Below are 21545 nucleotides of genomic sequence, written 5' to 3'. Positions count from 1 at the left end.
CATGGGATGTCATCAGTCTACCTTAATCATCCTGTGACACTGTTTTGCGACTAGCTTCTCTATTTTGTAATCTTTCTTGACTTGTTGGAGAGCACCCAACAGATTTGGGGCTGTTTTCTCCGTGTGCGGTCGTTTGGTCGCCGGTCGTTTGGTCGCCGGTCTTTTGGTCGCCGTCTTTTGGTCGCCGTCTTTTGGTCGCGGGTCTTTTGGTCGCCCGGACCCAAACAACGGGCGACCAAAAGACCGGCGACCAAAAGACCGGCGACAAAACAAGGTAAAACAACACGATCTACGCATCAATAAAAGCCACAATGGCCTTGAGCAGTTTCACTGAGCGGACGTGTGAGTGTATAAGAGTTTGTATGTACATGAGTTGTCCCCTTAGGAAGGGACGTCAGTCAGGGTCTTAACAAGTTCTCCAACAAAACACAATAAAAGTACGGGAAATTTGGAGCTTTTCTTTAGCCTAATAATTAATAGGGCATTAAGTATGACTAAATAATAATTCGCAGTTTGTATTTAGGGAATTCGAGCAACGATTTAAATCGTAATTATCAATAACCTTCCGGGCGACCAAACGACCGAGTACCGTTTTCTCTCACACAGATGCAATCTCTCTCCTCCTGCTGGAGGACGAAGAGGAGGATGTACTTAGCCTGGCCGTACAGGCCATGAAGGCTTTCCCTACCTGCGAGGAAGTTCAACTCCAAGGCTGCCAGGTTCTGCAGGCGGTTCTTAGTCGAGGTGAGCCAGAAGTGATTAGCTGCGCCAACGAGATGTGTGACTTCTAACACAAATCCTGTGACGGTGAAGTTCCTGACGAGCACCTCGTGGAGTTTGTGGAGACCCAGGACCACATGGTGGTTCTCTCAGCCTTGCATGGGTTCCCCGACAACCCTGAGTTGCTGCTTCAAGCCATGAAGGCACTCCTTCCACTGTCTGGACCTGGTAAGATAATTCCTCTGCCCTTTTCACCTCAAAGCATTTCGTATTATTCATGTAGTAACCTTGAACTTTTTTTCCTACAAACTTTTTGGGGATTTACTCATGACCTGCCTGCCAACAAGGGTTTAAAATCAGTAAATCATGGTCTTGTATCATTAATGAATATGTTCCTCTATCTTTTTCGCCTCAAAGCATTTCGTATTATTCATGTAGTAACCTTGAACTTTTTTTCCCACAAACTTTTTGGGGATTTACTCATGACCTGCCTGCCAACAAGGGATTAAAATCAGTAAATCATGGTCTTGTATCATATTTTCAGTGTCCACAATAATAAACGGCAAAGTAATACCGTATTACGTTTTTTTTCTTCTTGAACTTCATTCATAGGCGTCAAAATATTTTTTATAAGCATTTTATCCGTTTACCTTTTCTCTATTTTGAAATAAATGACTGTATCAGCCGCATTATCTTGCGTTATGGCGTTTCGTGCATGTCGTCTAATTTGCGTATATAAGCCGTACCCTCGATTCCGTCATCATTTTTTTGACCGACAAATACGGCATATATGCGAGAAAATACGGTACTTGTTTTTCCACTCAAAGTCACAGCTAAGAGATGAAGAGCCTTATGCTGCTCTGGAGCCGCAGGTTGCAGACACATCGTTTGGCTCATTTCTAGAATTGCCTGTGAAGTGGCAAAGCAGTCTGTTATTTCTTCACCATAGATGCTTTGCCTTACCCTCTTGCATCTGTCAATTACAACTTTTTAACATTGCTTTACAGTCAAACAATAGATGAATGGCAAAGGCCGCCTGTTTAACGACTCACATAGCACAGATTTTTTAAAGCAGGCGTGTCAGACTCTGGTTGGTTTGCGGCCCGCGTTAACGTCAACTTGATTTCATGTGGGCCAGACCATTTTAGATATAATATTTAGACTTTTTTTAAATAAATGGATTAAAAGAACTGTATTAAAAGCCCTGAATATTCAGTTTATTTGAGCTTTTTTGATATATTTTTAGATTTTACAAAATGATTTTTGAACTAAAAACACAGAAAAAATGGATTAAAAAATTACAATTATTGATTTAAAAGGGGGAAAATCAGGAAATGTAATATACATCAATACTCTTCATTTTAATTTGATCCTAAAACAGAAAGTCGGCACTCATGATTTACTTTCCCGGGCCACACAAAATGATGCGGCGGGCCAGATTTGGCCCCCGGGCCGCCACTTTGACAGATAAAATTTTAAAGGATAGAACAACCAAAGTGCAAGTATGTTAAGTTCTGTTTATTTGCATGCAGCAATTTATGAGAATGACCTGACTGACTTTCCAGCCACTGAATTGACTGTGTTTATTGCTTCTCAATTTATTAATTTGCTCAATTTAATGAAGCTATTTATGGTAACCGAAACACTAATGTGTGCCTGCTGCCATAAAAATATATCTCATTGACCAGCCTTTACGGTTAGTCATATAAACAACTCTCCTGTCTACAACCTGATACAGTATCATAATCCTTTGGATTTCTGCATTAAATGCAGCCACTGTGGCGCCAGAAGAAAACTTGTTCTGGAAAATTTTCCACACTAATTTAGTCATTGCACAAATGCAATTATTATTTTTTTGGCAGTCAATGGGCACAACAAAGATTACTGCAATGTGGAAAGTACCCATGATTATTACAGTGCGACTTTCATTTTATAATTTTTTTCCCCAGTAGATTTCTGTGAAAAGCCAATTGGCTGAATGAAATTACCCTGCAGGAGTCATATGAATGTAATGATATACATACATGCTACATTAAAACATTTAAAATGATTCTCCTATACAGAGAAGTTGGTGAAAAAAACATGGCTCATAGCTCATTCTTTTGAGATATTCTTTATTGTCCCCTTAATCTTAAATCTTAATCAATCTGTTTTTTTTATAACTGCGTACATTTTGGACAGTCAGCCATGCTTACGTGGATAAGCTTGTAACTCCCATGGAAATCCTTGTTGGATGAGTCAAATCAAAACTTTTACCACGTTTTAATGGCCAATGATATCTTTCAATTGTTTTGTATATGGAAAAATATCTAAATGAGACGTTGTAGGTCAACCGTCTTCTGCTGGTTTCACTCACATCATATTTCCTAACAATACAGTGATATCTTCTTGCAGGCAGTAATGTGGAGATACTAATGTCTGGCAGCGCTCGCTGCTACAGCGCACTCATATTCGCCATGGACGCCTTCTATCTGGACGAGGAGCTTCAGGAGACGGCATGCCGCCTGTTCCGACAGTTCACGTCAGGTCAGAGCAAATAGGATTCAGAAAGACAAATACTACATACCGTTCATGGTAGTGATTCATCGAGCTGACACATACAATGAGGCAATCGACAAAGATGGCTACAGTAAAGGCATTTTATGGGACATATCCAAGGCTTTTGACAGCATTAGGAGGAACATTTTTTAAATCAATAAATTACAATGCTATGGTATCAGAGTTAACACTAGAAAAGTTTCACAGCTACGTGTTCAGAAGACTTCAAATTTTCCATTACAAAACACAGTTTTAGGTCTCTAATTTTAGGTTATCATTACTAGAAGCATATTTATAGCAGCTCTAATGACATTTATTAAAGGACATTAGCATTCCTTTACCAAGCAGAACAAGTCAGAATGACAAGGCAAAAACTTGTCGGTACAACTTCCAAGTGAAACCATGGCTAGAGATAGACAGTGAATTCATGACTTGTGTGTGTTTTGTCGCAAATTGAGACACGCAACTAAGTTGATTAACACTACCTATAAGATTAAACCGTAATTGTTACGTTAAGCTTCTTTGGCACCACAATACATTCCCATTAAACATCCCATTTTTTAATTTAAAGTCTCAGACTGGCATGCTCCTCTGCAGATGGTTGTTTCCGAACCCCAGCTCTAATTTCTGTAGAAATAGTTTTGTGGTGTGTGAATGAACGACAGCATTTAACAAAAAAGATGAATTTTGACAGCAATAGACAGCAAAAGATTACTACCAACCTTCTCTGCCTTCAATGTCACCAAAACATTGTCATTGACAGGCAGTTCCAACTAATTTGGAAGACGTTCATCTTCAATAAGAGTGAATAAGTCAACTTGCTACTGTGTTTCGATTGCATTTCTAAAAACATACTCGGTTTATGATTTCATTGTGCTTTTTTGTGTGTGTGCACGTGTGTGCTCATGTGTTTGGGTGTGTGTGTGCACGTGTGTGTTCATGTGTTTGGGTGTGGGTGTGTGGACGTGTGTGTTCATGTGTTTGTGTCTGTGTGCGCACGTGTGTGATCAAGTCTTTGTGTGCGTGGTATTTCAGAGAGCTACTACAATATCCTGGTGCTAAATGGCGTTGCCCGAGTAGCAGTGAGGGCATGTCAGACCTTCCCCAAGAATGCCACGTTACAAGCCGCCGCACTTTCCTGCCTGGCAGACCTCAGTAAGCAGTACCCACGTCTACACAACTGCATAGTCTAGTGTTGTAGCAAAATGTGTCATTTTACTAGTTTCATTCATAATAAATACGAACTTGCCTGAAATAGACAAATGCAATTGTCACTTTTAAAAGGTTTAATCTCATCTGCTTATGGATAAAACCCCCCAAAAAGTCTTACAACACCACTATTCTGCAGTGTTGAATGATTAATTTTGAACATATCTGTATACCTATGTATACACAGAGATCAAATGTACTGTATTCAAAAGACAAAGACAAAAGAATGTGTGACAAATGAACAGAAAAAAACCATTGAAAATACATGGACCCACCAAAAAAGAATGCTGACACAAATCTTTAAACATTCACTCTGTAGCATCTAGCATGGTGCAGAGCAGAGTGGCGGCCGAGCAGGGCTTAGAAGATGGCGAAGCGGAAGAAAACCGGGGAGGGGCCCTGCAGAAGATAGAGGACTTGGACCTAGGTTGGATGGGGATTTGCTGCACTGCACTGGATCTCCATGCTGCAGAACCACACGTTCAGGTTGGCCCCGAGGTGTTCACTTTAGAAATGAGTGAAATGTAAAGAAATCGAATAACCTGTGCAGGAAGCAGCATGTTGGGCCATTCATCGTTTGTTGCTGCACGGAGCTGGACAGAGTCACCCAGAAGTTGAGCAGGAGGATCGGTACGAATCTGGCCAAAGAAGTTTCCTCATTTTCTTCACTTTTTCTAGCATACATTATTAGTTCAGAAAGATTGAGTGGTCCAAGTTGTGTTTTTCTTTTTTAGGACTCCTATTCACAGACAGCTGATGGCGGCTATGTTGCTTCATTCCTCCTCGCCCCGTGTCTTCGAGGCCGCCACCAGTGCCATTGCCACACTGGTTACACAAAATCGTATGTTCCCGTGTGAACACCAACAGATGAAACTCCCATGTTTAAAAAACAACAACAACAAAAACACTCACATTATAAGATTAAAGTAGTTAAAGGAATTTATCAAATGTTGGTGTCACAGCTAAAATCCACTCCATGCTGCTCTCCGGTGGCCTCCATGTCAACGTGGTGGAGATGATGAAGAAGCACCCAGCCTCAGTCCAGGTGTCCATCAGTGCTTGCCGTTTGCTAAGCCTCCTCTTCCAGGGAAGGACCGCCAGCCTGGATGAGCTCAACATGGCCATGGGTCAGATCCTGAGTGTTATGAAGATTCACAACTTCCAGTCGGATGTTCAGCAGGAGGCTTTGCGGGCAAGTCTGGTCTTCCTTTGTCCAGGTAAAATCCTGTCGGCAGATCCAAATGTTTATGCTGGGTGATTAGAGATTGCATGCAGTGTGCTACTTATTGCCAGATCGTAGCTTGCGGGAGCACGGCGCCTCGGTAGCCGACCCTGACATGGCCGACGTTTCCCTAAAGGTTTTGAAGAACCAGTGTGTAGTGGAAGGAGCACACGCTGTTTATCTGGAGGTCCTGAACAGGGTACAAACGCTATGAGCCTAATTCTGCTAGTTCTATTCAATTTATAGATGTGCTTTTTGCTGTATACATATATTCAATAACTTTGAATTAGAGGACGCACACAGAGTCAGCCGTGATGAGTTTTATCTAGCTTCAGCTGAAGGAGGGAGTCAGAGTAGCCAGCGCCAGTAGATGTGTCTATCCTCCAGCCTGACCAGTTTGAATCCCCGCCTGCCTCCCACAGATCCGCTAGTTTTATTGACAAAGATCATGTGACATAGATACAAACTTTATGTGGGAAAATGTGAACAAAGAAATGGGCGTGTCATTGTAGATGACGCGCCCCTAACTCTTAGGCGTCATGGATGGAAATTTCCACTAGACTATGCAAAATTCTATTCTAGTGACTACACTAAATAAACCAATTGACTAATAAAAAGCATAAGAATACATTCCATACTCCACAACATACAATAAGTGCAAGTTTTCTTAGCATTAATTCTCCATAATTTGGAGTGAAATCTAGACTAATATTTGTCATGTCTTTCTGTAGTTCATTAGGTGTCCAAACATCCAGGTGTGCGGGCTGAAAGTGCTCTCCGCCCTGGCCGACTGCTCGGGCGCAGTGGACCTCCTCTGCCAACAGGGAGCCATTGACACAGTGCTCCACACACAGCAGATGTTCCCGGAGGATAGAGGTGTGCTCAGAAAATTCTCCCTCAAAATGAAAATCTCTCGCTAACAGTTGCATTGTTGTACATTCTTACTCTGCGACTTTTATTGCATTGTTCTTATAGGGAAGGGCTCACTGCACCAGAAATCCCCTTCTGATGTTTTTTTGTCATTCTGCAGAAATTCACTACTGGGGTTTGACTTTGCTTAGCTTTCTGGTATCCAAGAGGAAACTGTCCAGGATGATTGTTCCTGTCCTTGCATCCGTCCTAGTCTCCTCACTGACCCAGTACAAGGAGGATTATGATTTACTGCTAAAGGTCCCATCATCATTTAAGGCTCAGATTATATTTATTTTCACCTAATTTTCATTTTGGAGTTTAAAAAAAAGTCTTTGGCTCTGAATCTCTGACTCCATTTGCTTACGTTACTCCAGTGTTTCCAAGTGGCGCTTAGGATGCTGGATGCCTGTTCTGGATCAGCCATAGAGTTGCAGAAAGAAGACTTTGACCGACATATATTTCAACACCTCCGAGATTCGGACGTTCCTGAACACGGCAAGAATCCAGTATGTCATGTCATGTCGTCGTTCCCCAGGGCCCTGGTTGAGCCGACATTTTGCCAAACACCTGGATGTTTTTCTGCATTTAGCTACGTCGGTCGGCGTGCTTGGCTTTGTCCAAAATGTGCGGCAATTCGGAGTTGCACTACAGTATGCTGGAGAAGGCTTGCATGGATGGGGACACCGTCATGGCAGAGTGTCTGATTGAGCTTGGGGCTGATGTCAACAAAAAGACCAAAACCGAGTCTCTCATCTATCAGGTGTGCATGCCATTTTGAGGATGAGAATTGCTATAACCATAAGATATACTTTAGAGTGGGTGCGTTTCAGGTGTGTGAGAAGGGAGGCCCCCTAGAGCTGGTGGAGCTGCTGTTGAGCCAAGGTGCCCACGAGCAACAACTTCGCCGGGCACTGGCCGTTAGCGTCAAGCGTGGCGACGGGCCGATGGTAATCCAGCTGTTGGGACGCTTGGGCCTGGACCTCAACAACAACGCTCTTTGCCTTGGTGGTTTCCACCTGGGCCGACTCGATGCCAGCTGGCTCTGCCCCCTGCTTGCCCAGAGAGGCAGAGTGCACAGTCAGCGCTACAGCAGCAGTAAGATGGCTAGAATAGCCTTTTTTCTGGATTCTTTCCCCACACGTGCACAATCTGTGTATTTTTATTCCAGGAAAACGTTGCTAACAATAACAGCACAATATAGAGACATCAGAGTTCTTCTTGATTCTAAAAAGTCATATTCAATCGGATTTGACTTGTGCTATCTTGGGCCGGGAAAAGCAGAATTAAAAAAACCAAATTCTATATGTATACCTTTTTTGTCTTCCAGCTAAAGGAGCCAGTCTGGCCCGCTACATTCATTCCCTTCAGCGCTCCAGGTCCATAGGAGGTACTCTAAAGTCTCAGGGGGAGTCCTGCCTCACGTCTGGTTACATCTCTGATGAAAGCGACGACTCCAACTTCAGTTTCCTCTCCATCGATGAAGGCTTATTCCTTGACGACATGGAGAGTGATGGTAAAGGTGCTGTTTTTTCACAATGATCTGACATCTTCATGAACTTTTTTTTGATTGATTAGGTAGCGATTCATTAATTGGGGCCACCCTCAAGCCCCATAACAACTCCACAGAGGAGCTGATAGGGGGATCTTTCAAGAGGAACCATGGACGGCGCAGGCATGCGAGCGCAGAGGTATTTCAAGGTTATTCCTGCTCTACAATAACCCAGATTTTTACCTCTCATATTAGTAATAAAGAAATCATGTATTTTATTACTATTTTTTAAATTTTATTTTAATGTGTGAATATTGTGTCTATTTTTCTATTTACTATTTTTTAAAGTCATTTTATAATTAAAACTGTTTCTTGCTATATGAAGGGCTAAACTTTAGCCCTAAACCTTTAGCCGCTAAAGGTTTTAAGTATCAAGTTTTGGATAGCTGTCCACTGATATCGGTCCCTGAAAAGGGGTTATGGTTTCAAATTGAAAAATTCAATTAGGGTTGGCCTAAAATATAACTGCCTGTTTGAATTTCTACATGTAATATTTTTGTTTCAATTTCTTCAACCCTTTCTCTAGAATGGTACCATGGATAGCGAGTACAATGAGCATTTTCAAAGGCGATATGGAAGACCCCCCAGAAGTATTTACAAAAATTCATTTTTTTAAAAAACAGATTCCGAATAGGGTTGGTTACCGAAACCCAGTGTCAATTTGGTACCAGTTCCGAACAACCTGTGATAACTGGAACAAATTAAAAACAAACATTTTGATCATTTCATTTTTTTGCGTTGTCACTGCTGCTATTCTTGAGCTACAGAGTCAGGCTGCACAGAAAATAAAATATATAATGTAAATTCTATTTTCTTTTTCACCTTTCCTGTTCAGCTGCTTAGACACTGGTATAACCAGTATTGGATAACACAAATGATACCCAACACTACTCGGGATCTAGTATTTATTCAAAATTTAACTTTAAGTAAAGTTAATTTGCACCTATATGAAGTGGATATTTTCATTTTCAGCTTTGGGGTTCATGGAGACCTCGTCAGTGCTTCCCAAGGAGAAGGAGAAGATTCGCCTGCTGGACCTCTCCGGAAACGAGCTGGACTCCCTGTCATGCCTGTTGGACCACGGGCCAGTACAGCAACAGCTTGCCCACCTACTTAGGCTGGACCTGAGCCATAATATCCTGCTGGAATTCCCCCCTTCGCTTTGTCAGGTGTCAATAAACGTCAATGTTAAAGCTGTCTGGGTCTTTTCCAGGGATGCGTCAAAGATAACTCCAAATTTGTCTATTTACTAACAGAGGGAAAAAAACACAATCTTGGTAGCCATGCTTGGAAAAGACACAAAGTCTGCTAAACCCAAAATCTTTTGTCTTGGATGCAGAACCTGAGCAGCCTGACTCGACTGGACCTGCAAGGCAACCAGCTTCAGACTCTTCCGACTGAGATAATGGCATTGCCGGCCCTGGCTTCGTTCAACGTGTCACGCAATTGCGTGGGCCCCCACCTCGACTTGGACGCGGCGGCGAGCTGTCCATCACTTCGACAGCTCAACTTGTCCTTCAATAAGCTGACCACCTTCCCAGACCAGCTGGGCCGTGCCGCAGAGCACCTGGAGGAGCTGCTAATGGAAGGGTGCGGCTCTCCACAGTGTTGGGCGCTAACCCACCTTTCTGACTGCAGAACAGCACTCAGTCTTGTCTTCCATTTTCAGAAACAGCGTGGCCCAGCTCTGCACGTCCCCACCGAACCTCCCCGAGATCAAACTGCTGGATGTCAGCAAGAACGCCTTAACGGAAATCTCCCCGGATTTTTTGACGGGCTGTCTCAAACTGGAGGTCTTCAACGCCTCCTCCAACAAAATAAGTGAGTAGCTAATTGGCTGTTAAAAGGCAGACTTGGCTACCTCTGTTCTACTTTTGATAGAGCTCATGGTCACTTCCAGGTTCGCTTGGAAAGCTGCCGCCAAAGCTTACCACCCTGAAACTTGCCAGCAATAATTTCACTGCTGTTTCTGATGCCATACTCTGCCTATCCAAGTAAGCGTAAATATTTTGCAATGAGTTTCACTTCATGAATCGTGTTTCTTTTTCTAATCTCATGCATGGCTTGCTTGTTTATTCTTTTTTTCTATACTTGTGTGATTCATAAAGAGGGATATTCAACAGCATTGATCTAAATCACATGTGTCAAAGTGGCCGCCCGGGGCCAAATCTGGCCCGCCGCATCATTTTGTGTGGCCCGGGAAAGTAAATCATGAGTGCTGACTTTCTGTTTTCGGATCAAATTAAAATGAAGAGTATAGATGTATATTAAATTTCCTGATTTTTTCCCCTTTTAAATCAATAATTGTATTTTTTAAAGCATTTTTTTCTGTTTTTAGTTCAAAAATAATTTTGTAAAATCTAAAAATATATTTTAAAAAAGCTAAAATAAACATTGTTTTAGATCTATAAAAAACAGAATATTCAGGGCTTTTAATCCAGTTCTTTTAATCCATTTGTTAAAAAACAAAATGGTCTGACACCCTTGATCTAAATGCTTTTCATTTTTATGTTTATGGAGTGAAAAATGATGCCACAATAATATTAAAATTTTAATATTATACTTTCAAAATATTTAATTCTGTGTTTCCCCCCCCCCTCAGCTTGAGATCGGTGGACATGAGGACCAATCACATCTCAGTGTTGCCTGGGCCAGGCTCATGGGTGTCCAGTAATCTACGCGATCTGATGTTCAGCCACAATGTCATCAGCGCTCTGGATTTAAGCGGGCCTGTCCACAAGTGGACCCGACTGGAGAAGCTTCACTTGAGCAATAACAACTTGACTGAGGTCAAATTAATTAGCAGGAGTAGAGCTGCAAGACGACAAAATGATGAATTTCTGTTCCCTGCGATGTTAGATCCCACCACAGATTGGTCTGCTGGAGGGTCTCACTTCCTTGGACGTGAGCCGCAACTCTGGCCTGCGCTCCTTACCAGACGAGATGGGCAGGCTGGCCCGTTTGTGGGACCTCCCGCTGGATGGTCTACGACTCCAGTTGGACCTTAAACTGATCGGAAGCAAGACTAAGGATATTGTCAGGTTAGACTCGTGATTTGATACACATGCAAGTATTTGGAAAATGTTCATGTTCTGTTTTCATCCTTACTGATCCTAACGTGGTGAAATTTGGTGGTGCCATGGGAGGTAAAAGATGTCCAGAAGATCAAATTTAAGGACTTTGCTCCCTCTGGTCCAGGTTTCTGCAGCAGCGTCTGAAGAAAGCAGTTCCATACTACCGCATGAAACTATTTGTGGTGGGGAACGCTGGCAGTGGGAAAAGCAGCTTGATCCACAAGCTAATGAAGATCAAGCGCTCACAGCAGGCCTCCTCCAGGCGTACAGCCGGGAACAGTGTGCATGTGCGCGACTGGACCATCAGAGAACGGGACAAAAAAAAGCTGCTGCTAAATGTTTGGGACTTCTCAGGTGGATTTTTTGCAGCGCTTTCTGATCATTTCAACAATATTGACCTACATTTAAAACTTCACTTTTTAGATTAGTACCACGGCATTCTCTTGAGCTGTGATAGACATACAATCCATTTGGACTGGGAGCTCAAATGGATTGAATGACTAATTCCATTGGTTTTAGAATGAAGGTTCTTCTTTTGCTAACTACCACAATGTATACTGAATACTATACATACAGTGATGGCGAATGCATTAATATATATTTCTAACATTCTGGATGTAGTGGCATTTCTCTCAAATCTGGCCATTGGGCAGCAGGCATTTTGTTTTATAGATTACTTCTCCTTTAGGTGGCGATGAATTGTGCGGTTCCCAGTCTCACTTCCTATCAGCCAGAGCACTCTATTTGGTGGTGCATGACATGAGCAAAGGGGCCCAGCAGTTGGATGCGCTTAAGCCCTGGCTCTTTAACATCAAGGTAGTTAGAATAAAGTCAATCCACTACACTACCCTCATGCCTAATTCTAACACACAAAACATTAATAACCAACAGGAATGCTGGGTGTAACTTTAATCACAGTCCTTCTTCTAAGATAACTGAAAATCTCTCCCACTCCCTTAAGGTGGCACTAAAGTTTTATTTTTCAAACGTGATTTTTTTAATATAACCTCGAATGTCATTTTACCTTTAACTTAAGTCTATAATACTCATCCAAACACTAAAGTAAAATAACGCTAACCCAGTTAATGATAGAGGAGTGACTAAAATGTTTGCCATCCTGTCGAAGGCTGTGGCTCCGCTGTCTCCAGTCATCCTTGTGGGAACTCACATGGACGTGTGCGACGATGCGGCCTTCCAGGCCTGCCTGACCAAGATCCGCGAGGAGCTGCTCAACCACCAGGGCTTCCCAACCATCCAGGACTACTTCACGGTGTCCGCCTGCGAGGACTCTGATGCCGTCGTCCGGCTCCGCAAGGCCATCGCCAAGGAGGCCGCCGACTTTAAGGTGACTTGACGCTGGTGTCGTCTCGTTGAAATCCCCTTTCCTCACACCCTGCCTCTTTCTTCTTCTGTCCCGCAGATGCAGGGTCAGCCTGTCATGGGGCAGCTGGTTCCTGACAGCTACGTCGAGCTGGAACGCAGGCTTCTCCAAGAAAGGAGCAGGGTTTCGACAGAGTTCCCAGTCCTGACACGCGATCGGCTGATGGAGCTTATCGAAGAGAGTCAACTGCCACTAGAGGAGGCAGAGCTTCCCCACGCCATTCATTTCCTCAGCCAAGCCGGTGAGTGTTAGGCCACTCATTATTCGCAGATTCACACACTGACGGTTGGGCACACCCAAATACTAAGTGGTTGGAGCATGCCAAACATTTGAACGCCAAAGCCACATTTGATTTTTCAATGGAACAAATGCACCAGCTAAAATAGTAAAAATAAAAACTATATTTAGAAATGAAAATAAGCAATGAAAAGTATCATTGTTTAATGTAGGTGTGTCATTTTTAAGAAATGTAAAATGCTTAGCTCCTTAACTTTGAAGCGTGTATTCAAAATAGTTCATTGAAATAATAAAATAAAAATTCATCAACAATTGTAGTTACCATTTTCTTTTATAATCAATAAACATCTTATCGACCAAGATCAAATTTAAAAAGTAATACACTCATGTCACTCATAGATAATTAAGTGAAAGGCTGTGTATCGTGTGTGGTACTAGTTAATGATCTAATCATTAAATAAATGTCAAATAATTTTGTATTTTATGACGACTCAATTATCCACTGATGTATTTTAGTAATTAGAAAAAAAAGCTGGTAAAACGTGGTGATTAAAAAGGAAACAATTTTTTTTAAATAAAAAATAAAAAAAGATGAGCAAACTTCTCACATATGATCTTGTTTTTCTTTCTTTGAATGTCTGTTCAGGAGTCTTATTGCACTTTGATGATCCCACTCTCCAGCTCCAAGACCTTTACTTTATCGATCCACAGTGGCTCTGCAATGTCCTCTCACAGGTTTGTTTCAATTTTTTTACATTTCAATCATTTCAAACACAATCTCTACGCATTTTAATAAGGCGTTTTTATTCAAAAGAAACGTTATTACCACCCGTTTTTTTGCAGAAAATAGCCCCAACGGCTCGCATCCATTCCCGAGGAGTGACTCAGCGTTCAGCGGTGGAACACCTTTTGGAGGAGACCAAATGTTTCCCCGCCGGTCACACCAACCACTATTTAAAATTGCTGGAAAAGTTTCAGATTGCTCTGCCCTTTGGACATGACCAGTTGCTTGTGCCCAGCAGGTGCAAAGAGTTAGCTCCAAAGAATAAACAAAACCAAAAAAAAACCCTCAAACTTTCTATTATATACCTCAGCTTTTCCTTTTTTTTTTCTTTCAGTTTGCCCAAGGACAAGCCGAGCATTGAACTACCTCATTGCGAGAACTCTGAGCTGATTGTGCGAGAGTACGAGGTGCCGTATTTCCCCATGGACTTCTGGTCCCGACAGATCAGCCGTTTGCTGGAGGTCTCGTCTTATTTGCTCTATGGAAGAGGTAACACGCAATCGGTCTTCTCAATCTCCAATGGGACTCATTTGCCGTCGTGTTGTTGGTTATTCAGAGAAAGCGTGCTTGCCCGAACGATTATGCTGGAGCCGAGGCGTGTACCTGAGTTGGTCGACCGAGGCCTACTGCCTGGTGGAAGCGGCCGAGCGGCAGAAAGACGCTTCCAGCGTGCTGAGGATCACCGTCCCCTCCTCCCGCAAAGGTACACGTGTACAATATTTGTCAACAGGAAGTCATATCAAGACAATAATCAGACATAGGCTTTGTCATCATCATTGACTCGACAAAAGCCTAATTTTCATCATACCCGCTGCGTATGATGAAATTGGTAGTGCCTCTCCACAAAGTGCGCCTTCCCGGCAAAAGGTCCAAATAAGTGATAATTTCAGACTCGTTGGCACTCTGCCGTGATGGATAAATCGCGTCATCCCCCGAGCGCAACCAAATCCCGGCGACTGCAGAAAGTTTGCCTCGCAGATGCCAACAAAGAGAAAAAAGCGGATCACTTACCTCTCACTTACCTTCAGTCAGCCAGCAGGAGGCAGATCACCGCCCAACGTCCTTCATGTTACATCACCCCGAAGTTATTACACAGAAGGGATTGTGTGTCGTGCTACCGCAAGGTCAAAGTCCTGATGGCTGTGGGAAAAAACTGTCCTTAAGCCTATTTATCCGTACTTTGTGAGACCTGTAGCGTCTGCCAGAGGGCAGCAGCTGGAACAGGTTGTGACCAAGGTGGTATGGGTCCCCGACAATGTTCCCGGCTCTGCTGAGGTAACTAGGGCTGAGGTAATGAGGGCTGACAAGCGAGCGTTCGCATTCAAGAGTCACAGGTTTTTTGAATATGGAAGGAAACAACATACTTAGAGCAGTGGTGTGTAATCAGTCCCAATTACACAATTTTCTGATGATTGGTATTGGGTAAAAAAAATTAAAATAAGATCAGGTTTTCAAAACTTATTTGCATAATCACTAATTCCCAACTTGAAATTGATTTAATGTCTGTAACTGTCATGAGTTTCCTGTGTTATGTACTAGATTGTTGTTGAAGTTACGAAACGAGGAAGTGCACGGGCTGATGATTTGTTTGTTCCACCAGACGTAATGGGTTTTCATTAATTACTGTTGATGAAATGGAATTTTGAATTGCAGCCAATCCAGCTAGTCACAGATCACACCCAGGCCTCATTTGATTACTCGAGCCAATTAGCAAATCATTCTCCAGCTTGGAAATTTTGCAAATTGGTACAATTTAAGTGGACAGATTATATAACTAATAATTATCTTCTTCAGTTATTAGTGCATTACTTTCTTGTTTTTTTTTTTGGTTTGTTGGTAGGCCATGTGCTCCTGGGGCAGGTGGTGGACCAAGTGGACTCTCTGCTGGAGGAGTGGTTCCCCGGCCTGCTGAGCACGGACGTACACGGCAGCGGCGAGGCACTCCTGAAAAAATGGGCCCTCTACAGCTTTTGCGACGAAGACGAATGGAGCAAGATGCTCTTGGAGGATCTCTTTGTTTATTTTGACCAGGGTACAGTCAGCGAAGAAATTTAGAAATCGTGAAGTCAAGTGTCAAAACTGATTGTCTATCTCCTCAGACTTTCTTCTAGTGAACCCGGAGGACCCACGCTACACCATACCAATCTCTCAGATTGCTCCAGACATGGTCCTCAGTGACCAGCCGGCTGGGACCATCCTGGACAGTGACGAGCTGCACATGGATCTCTCCAAAGCCAACCTCCTAGGTGAAAAAGGACACTTGATTATCAAGTAACTGTAATAATTGCTGTTGTATGTAATACCCCAAACCTGTGACCAAAGTCCATTCCAGATTAATAGACCATTCGAAAATTCATTCCTTTTTTAGCGTAATGTTTAGTGAAACAAATCATAAGAGATGTTTTTGAAAAAATAAGTAATTCAATATGTCCATCCTGATAAAAACAGGGGATGGTGGCTTTGGCACAGTATACCGAGGTGTCTACAAGAACGATGATGTGGCCGTGAAGTTATTCAACAAGCACGCATCTGAACTTTACATCTACAGACTCCTCCGACAGGTACATAAGACATTATTGCCAGCTTTGTGTCGGCACAGGTTACATGTCCGCTCCCTGTCCAGGAGCTGGCGGTGCTGGGCCGCCTGCGCCACCCGAGCCTCGTGGGCCTGCTGGCGGCAGGCTCTGCCCCGCACTTACTGGTGATGGAGTTGGCCTTGTGGGGTTCCCTGGACTCCCTGTTCCAGCACAAGAAAGGAAGCCTGAACAGGAAGCTCAGGCACAGGATCGCTCTGCACGTGGCTGACGGACTGCGGTAAAGTTGTAGTCTGAGATGTTGTCATGAGAAGCATTTGGAAGTAGTCACTTAACCCTTTCATGCACAATTATGACCTTTTTTTAACCCCTACAGGGGCTCATTCAACTCAGTGGGTGCTATTGACGATGCTAGACGTCCATTCCATTTTGACACAGGGTCCCAGTCAAAATGAGCATTCACTGGCGGTGCTCCCAGTTTAAATGAATTGGACGTTGATTGCCGCAGTAGCAGTATATACAGAAATCTTAGAATTATGGAATCTAAAAATATCAAAATCATTGCTAAAGTTTTTTCTTCTTTAAGGACCAAAACTAGACACTTGCTATACTCACTCACTATAATGTCTTAAGTATCGACTTTTTGTCCCTAAAAGGGCTCATGAGCAATGTTCCCTCTAATTTTTCGTTGGTCTGAGCAGAAAGTCAACCTCCCTGAGCGCACTGAGTACCAGTGTGAGCGACATCATCGGTACTCGGATGATTAGCCTAAAGACGTTTCGCCGATGGACGTTTGACAGACGGGCAGGTCGCCGAATGAACGTTCGGCGGAACGTCCATTCGGCGACCTGTCCATTTTTCATGTAAAACATGCTGTAAAACACGAAAAACATAAGTGGACAGAGCTACTGCCACTTGCTGCCGCTTAAACGGCGCCATCATGGGGAAAGGGGTAAAAAAAAAATAAAAAAAATAAAAAAATAAAAAAATAAAAAAAAAAATAAAAAAATTCCGATTTTTTTTTTTTTACTGCGCGCCATATGATTGCTGCTGCGCAGCGAAGACGAGAGTAGTGCGCAATTGCGCACGCGCGCAGCTTAGAGGGAACACTGCTCATGACTTAATGTTCTGCCAGGTACCTGCATTCAGCCATGATCATCTACCGTGACCTTAAGCCTCACAACGTGCTCCTATTCAACCTGAAGACGGACGCTGACGTCATTGCCAAGATCACCGACTACGGCATCGCTCAGTACTGCTGCAGCATGGGAGTGTGCAGCTCGGAGGGAACGCCGGGTTAGCGCACTCTCACTTTATCAACATCCAGCAAAGAAATATCTTTTGTCAGAATGTTAAAACAGAGCAAACATATGACAAAAAACAACATCCTGCATGTTTAATATCTTTACCCGTGCTCAACTAATATACAGCATAAACATAGTAATCCTCCTACAACACCAATTCCCAGAAAGCTGGGAATCCAACTACCACTACAAAAGACTACACTGATGGTAGGCCAGATGCTAATTGTTTACCTCTCCTCCAGGTTTCCGCGCACCAGAGGTGGCCAGAGGGAACGTGACGTACAACCAGCAGGCCGACGTCTTCTCCTTTGGACTGCTCCTCTATGACCTGCTGACAGGCGGCGAGCGCATCTGCGACGGCGTCAAGTTCCCTAGCGAGTTTGACGAGGTGGCCGTGCAGGGAAAGTTACCAGGTAAACAAGCAATAATGTATACAGGTGTGTCTGTTACCAAGTACAATTAAAATAAAATACAAATAAAAAGCCTTTATTGTCATCATACACAGCTGCGTATAACAAAATTGGTGGTGCTACTCCACAAAGTGCGTTTTCCCAGTTTAAAAAAAACATAAATAAGTAATATAAAAATATAAAAAGTCAAGTGACAAGGTAACATTCATGGCATGGTGGTGCTGGAGCAATAATCTTTGTTATGCAGATGTGGTGAAGCACTACGGCTGCACTCCTTGGCCTGAATTCCAGGCATTGATGGCGGAATGTCTAAGCGCCAATCCTCACCACAGACCCACATCTGCGCAGGTGGGGGTCCTGAAATGCGTATCCTATGCCACTATACACATTTTAGAAGTGCTTTGCGGTGTGATCAGGTGTTCGCCAGGCTCAACTCAGGTGAGATGCTCTGTCTGATGAGAGAGCTACAACTTCCTGGGCCCGGAAACGCCGAGTGCGTGGTGGTGGCTTCGACTCCGAGGGCTTGCATGGCCTGGCTGGGAGGAGGCAGCAGCGCCCAGAGGGTGGGATCCATCACTGCCGTGGACTTGGACACCAATGAAGTCAGCACGCAGGTAGCAGCAACTTCAGAGATTTTGTGTTGGCAAAGGGGAAAACTGATCAAGGAAATGGAACAAACTATAGCAAACATTTTTTTTGTCCTTAGATCACTTATTTCGAGCATCTTTTTCCACTTTGACCTATGAAACGTGTTCGATTTAGGTGATTGACAACAGTCCCGTCCTTTGCCTGGTGTCGGTGCGGCTTCCCGGCGAGGCTTGCGATTGGCTAGTGGCCGGTACACAGTCGGGCTCGCTGCTGGTACTCTGCGGCGAGAACGCGTCCACGTGGTACCGGTTAAACAACGTCAGCGATGCGGTCACCTCCCTCTACTTTCATGCCAACCAGCCACGCCTGTGAGTTAATTTGGATTTAAATATTTTATAAGCATTCAAGTTGGCAGACACATTTAAAATGTATTTCCTAGCACCCAAGATAGAAGCCTATTCATTTCTATATACCGGTACATGGTCGATTGGTCGCCGGTCTTTTGGTCGCCGGTCTTTTGGTCGCCGATCTTTTGGTCGCCGATCTTTTGGTCGCCCGTTGTCGCGGTCGGGGCGACCAAAAGACCGGCGACCAAAAGACCGGCGACCAATCGACCGCACACGTATATACCACAGCCACCCAAACCTTTAAAAGTTTGAATTGAAGTTTACTAATGAATTGCTTTGGAAGTAGGCAAATTATTTTCAACGCAAAACCATCCAGAAAGACCACCTAAGACAACATTTAAAATTTTACCTATATGGCAAACTAAATTTTTAAAATTTTATTCAATTTTACCATATGACCTTTTGGACAAGAAAGGTTAGACATTTCCTACATGTACTACTCTATTTATGAGAGCCTTTTGATGAATACTATTCATTATATACTATTCACTGTCAGCCTCACCTTTTCACAATGGATTGGACATCTAGCGCTGTCATTGAGTTATAAATGAGTGTCCTATTAAAGCTAAAGGATGCTTTTTTTGTCTTCCATTGTATTTCTTTAGGCAAAGGAAAAACTATTTACTGGTGGGCACCGCCGACGGCCTTCTCACCATTTATGAGGATTCTGCGCTAAAGGTTTGAACAGGAATTCACTTCCAACAATCTTTTCCTATTGTTTCTTCGCATATTCCTTCATCTGAAAGAGTCTGCCTCTTCTGTTCTTAATCCATTTTTGTTCCTCCATCTCTTTTCTGTCAACATTCCGCCAGAATTTGGGTCAGCCAGTGAAATCCGTGGTGCTGGGCAACGTCAACACTCCTGTGGTGTGCCTGGGAACGTCAACGTACTCTCTGGACAGCCGCTGCGTTTGGGCCGGCTGCGGTACCAGGATCCTGTCCTTCAGCGCCGACTACGACGTGAGCCGGAGCATCGACACCCGGAGGCCCGTCACGCTCCCGTCAGTGCAAAATGGCCCGCACGATAAAGTAGTGATTGTACCTTGTAAAATGCTATTTGCGTTTGTGCAGACGTCAGCCCAGCGGCGAGGCCAGTGTGTGGCGTATGGCGGTGGATAAGTACGTGTACCTCAGCAAAGCCGGCATGGCCACTGTTGAAGTTTGGGACAAGAGGAGCGAGCGCATGCTGGACTGCATTGACTGCGCGCAAATTATTCGGTAAAGCAAACGAGAACCACCACGATTTTGAATCCGTTTGAGTAATTCGGTCTTTGAAGCAGTCCTTGCTGTCATTGACACACATATATTGAGGTAGAAGTCCATTGATTTTGAGGACTATGTATTAATTAGGAATGTTATTTTGACTTTGAGGACCTTGACAAAATTGCAAAGCTATTTGAATTCTGACTAGAATTAGCCAAGCAATAACCTTTTTGGAAATCTTAGAATCTGAGAAAATAGTAAAATTGTATTGCTGCATTTAACAAACTGTAAATTGATGAAAGCTTCCTCAAAATGTAGTGTTATGTTTTAGCTCTTTATGTATCCCAATATAAACTTAGAAATTGGAATTCTCCACTCTCCTATCCTCGCAGGGACGAATGCAGCTCAGGTTTAGCGGCGGACATAGCCGCCGACGGCTCTCCGTCTTGGTCCCGCTGGGCGCGGGTCAAGTCTCTGCTGGTGGGCCGTTGCTCAGCCACACTGTGGGTGGGCACCCGAGGGGGACATCTTCTCTTGCTGGAGCTGGGGAACAAGCACCACGTGTTGCAAGTCATTCCGCCGCGATGCCACTCGCTACGATGCTTCGCCTCGGCATACATAGGTAGGTCCCACCTCAAATGATTAGGTTTGGCGTTGAAGATTTTCAACTGTATTCAATTCATCCCTCACTACTTGAACACGCACTGGACACAAAATTTGCCATCTGTAATTGTGAATTATAACCACGGATGACTAATGTACCTCATCAGAGACACTGAACTGGAAGAACGTAGTATTGGTGTTGGGCAGAAGACTGCCGCGCGACAAGAGCGAGTGGGGTGGGTTAGACAAATGATGTTACTTGCCGGTTGTGAAATATGGACTCTTGGCAAGATAGCGCTTGTTCGGTGCGCCCCCAGATGCGCAGTCGGTGCTGATGGTGTGGAATAGCACGCTGGCCTGCGAGACCAGAGACTTGAACAAACACGCCGAAAGGCGAGAACGCATCGCGGCTGCCATGAGAGAGCAACTACACAATCACGACTGAATGCGCAGGTTATTCCAATTTAAATGGATCTGTCATTAACTTTTCCTGTCACGTTCAAAAAAAACGTATGAATATGTAACTTTTCTTCTTTTATTCACATTTTCCAGATAAAGGGATTTACTTGACCTCAGCCAACGCTTGACTGAACTTTTCATTTGGAACAAATCCCAAATCAAAACAATGATGAGGAGTCACACTGGGACAAATCAAGACAAGAGGCAAAATAGATTTTAAAGGGACATAACTTTCTACATTTAGAGCCCTGGATCAACAATGTTGCTTGTTGTTCACTGATGGACAAAACAAAAACATGCCCCTTGTTTAAAAACAAAACAAAATTGCACTTTCTAACAATGTCAGCCATTTCAATTCTTATGACTGCCACTCATGAATGACTTAATAAACACGACACCATTTTTATTGTGA

At 43.5% G+C, this 21545-nt stretch overlaps 1 protein-coding gene across 1 annotated transcript in view; it reads left to right on the top strand.

Moving 5' to 3' along the window:
- The window catches only part of lrrk2 (leucine-rich repeat kinase 2), a 23926-nt gene extending 2381 nt beyond the window's left edge, over window positions 1-21545 (top strand). Inside the window, exons 5-51 of the mRNA XM_077596891.1 lie at window positions 607-744; window positions 814-948; window positions 3115-3246; window positions 4294-4413; window positions 4787-4953; window positions 5018-5097; window positions 5202-5308; window positions 5430-5684; window positions 5761-5888; window positions 6421-6565; window positions 6720-6859; window positions 6976-7107; window positions 7191-7361; window positions 7432-7696; window positions 7929-8114; window positions 8177-8289; window positions 8677-8740; window positions 9123-9319; window positions 9490-9740; window positions 9820-9971; window positions 10051-10144; window positions 10753-10939; window positions 11010-11191; window positions 11349-11578; window positions 11913-12040; window positions 12351-12569; window positions 12645-12846; window positions 13489-13577; window positions 13686-13864; window positions 13961-14115; window positions 14183-14329; window positions 15467-15658; window positions 15726-15872; window positions 16075-16187; window positions 16250-16440; window positions 17296-17456; window positions 17707-17877; window positions 18122-18222; window positions 18291-18488; window positions 18637-18830; window positions 19475-19547; window positions 19682-19869; window positions 19940-20086; window positions 20464-20693; window positions 20842-20910; window positions 20992-21127; window positions 21227-21545. Of these exons, the coding sequence (XP_077453017.1) occupies window positions 607-744; window positions 814-948; window positions 3115-3246; window positions 4294-4413; window positions 4787-4953; window positions 5018-5097; window positions 5202-5308; window positions 5430-5684; window positions 5761-5888; window positions 6421-6565; window positions 6720-6859; window positions 6976-7107; window positions 7191-7361; window positions 7432-7696; window positions 7929-8114; window positions 8177-8289; window positions 8677-8740; window positions 9123-9319; window positions 9490-9740; window positions 9820-9971; window positions 10051-10144; window positions 10753-10939; window positions 11010-11191; window positions 11349-11578; window positions 11913-12040; window positions 12351-12569; window positions 12645-12846; window positions 13489-13577; window positions 13686-13864; window positions 13961-14115; window positions 14183-14329; window positions 15467-15658; window positions 15726-15872; window positions 16075-16187; window positions 16250-16440; window positions 17296-17456; window positions 17707-17877; window positions 18122-18222; window positions 18291-18488; window positions 18637-18830; window positions 19475-19547; window positions 19682-19869; window positions 19940-20086; window positions 20464-20693; window positions 20842-20910; window positions 20992-21119 (7193 nt within the window). The 3' untranslated portion in view covers window positions 21120-21127; window positions 21227-21545. The remainder of the gene's footprint in view (window positions 1-606; window positions 745-813; window positions 949-3114; window positions 3247-4293; window positions 4414-4786; window positions 4954-5017; window positions 5098-5201; window positions 5309-5429; window positions 5685-5760; window positions 5889-6420; window positions 6566-6719; window positions 6860-6975; window positions 7108-7190; window positions 7362-7431; window positions 7697-7928; window positions 8115-8176; window positions 8290-8676; window positions 8741-9122; window positions 9320-9489; window positions 9741-9819; window positions 9972-10050; window positions 10145-10752; window positions 10940-11009; window positions 11192-11348; window positions 11579-11912; window positions 12041-12350; window positions 12570-12644; window positions 12847-13488; window positions 13578-13685; window positions 13865-13960; window positions 14116-14182; window positions 14330-15466; window positions 15659-15725; window positions 15873-16074; window positions 16188-16249; window positions 16441-17295; window positions 17457-17706; window positions 17878-18121; window positions 18223-18290; window positions 18489-18636; window positions 18831-19474; window positions 19548-19681; window positions 19870-19939; window positions 20087-20463; window positions 20694-20841; window positions 20911-20991; window positions 21128-21226) is intronic.

Source organism: Stigmatopora argus, chromosome 3 (genome assembly GCF_051989625.1).
Source record: "Stigmatopora argus isolate UIUO_Sarg chromosome 3, RoL_Sarg_1.0, whole genome shotgun sequence".
In the NCBI taxonomy this organism is placed as follows: domain Eukaryota; kingdom Metazoa; phylum Chordata; class Actinopteri; order Syngnathiformes; family Syngnathidae; genus Stigmatopora; species Stigmatopora argus.
The sequence above is the reverse complement of the archived record's forward strand: the minus strand, read 5'-3'. Positions and strand labels throughout refer to the sequence as shown.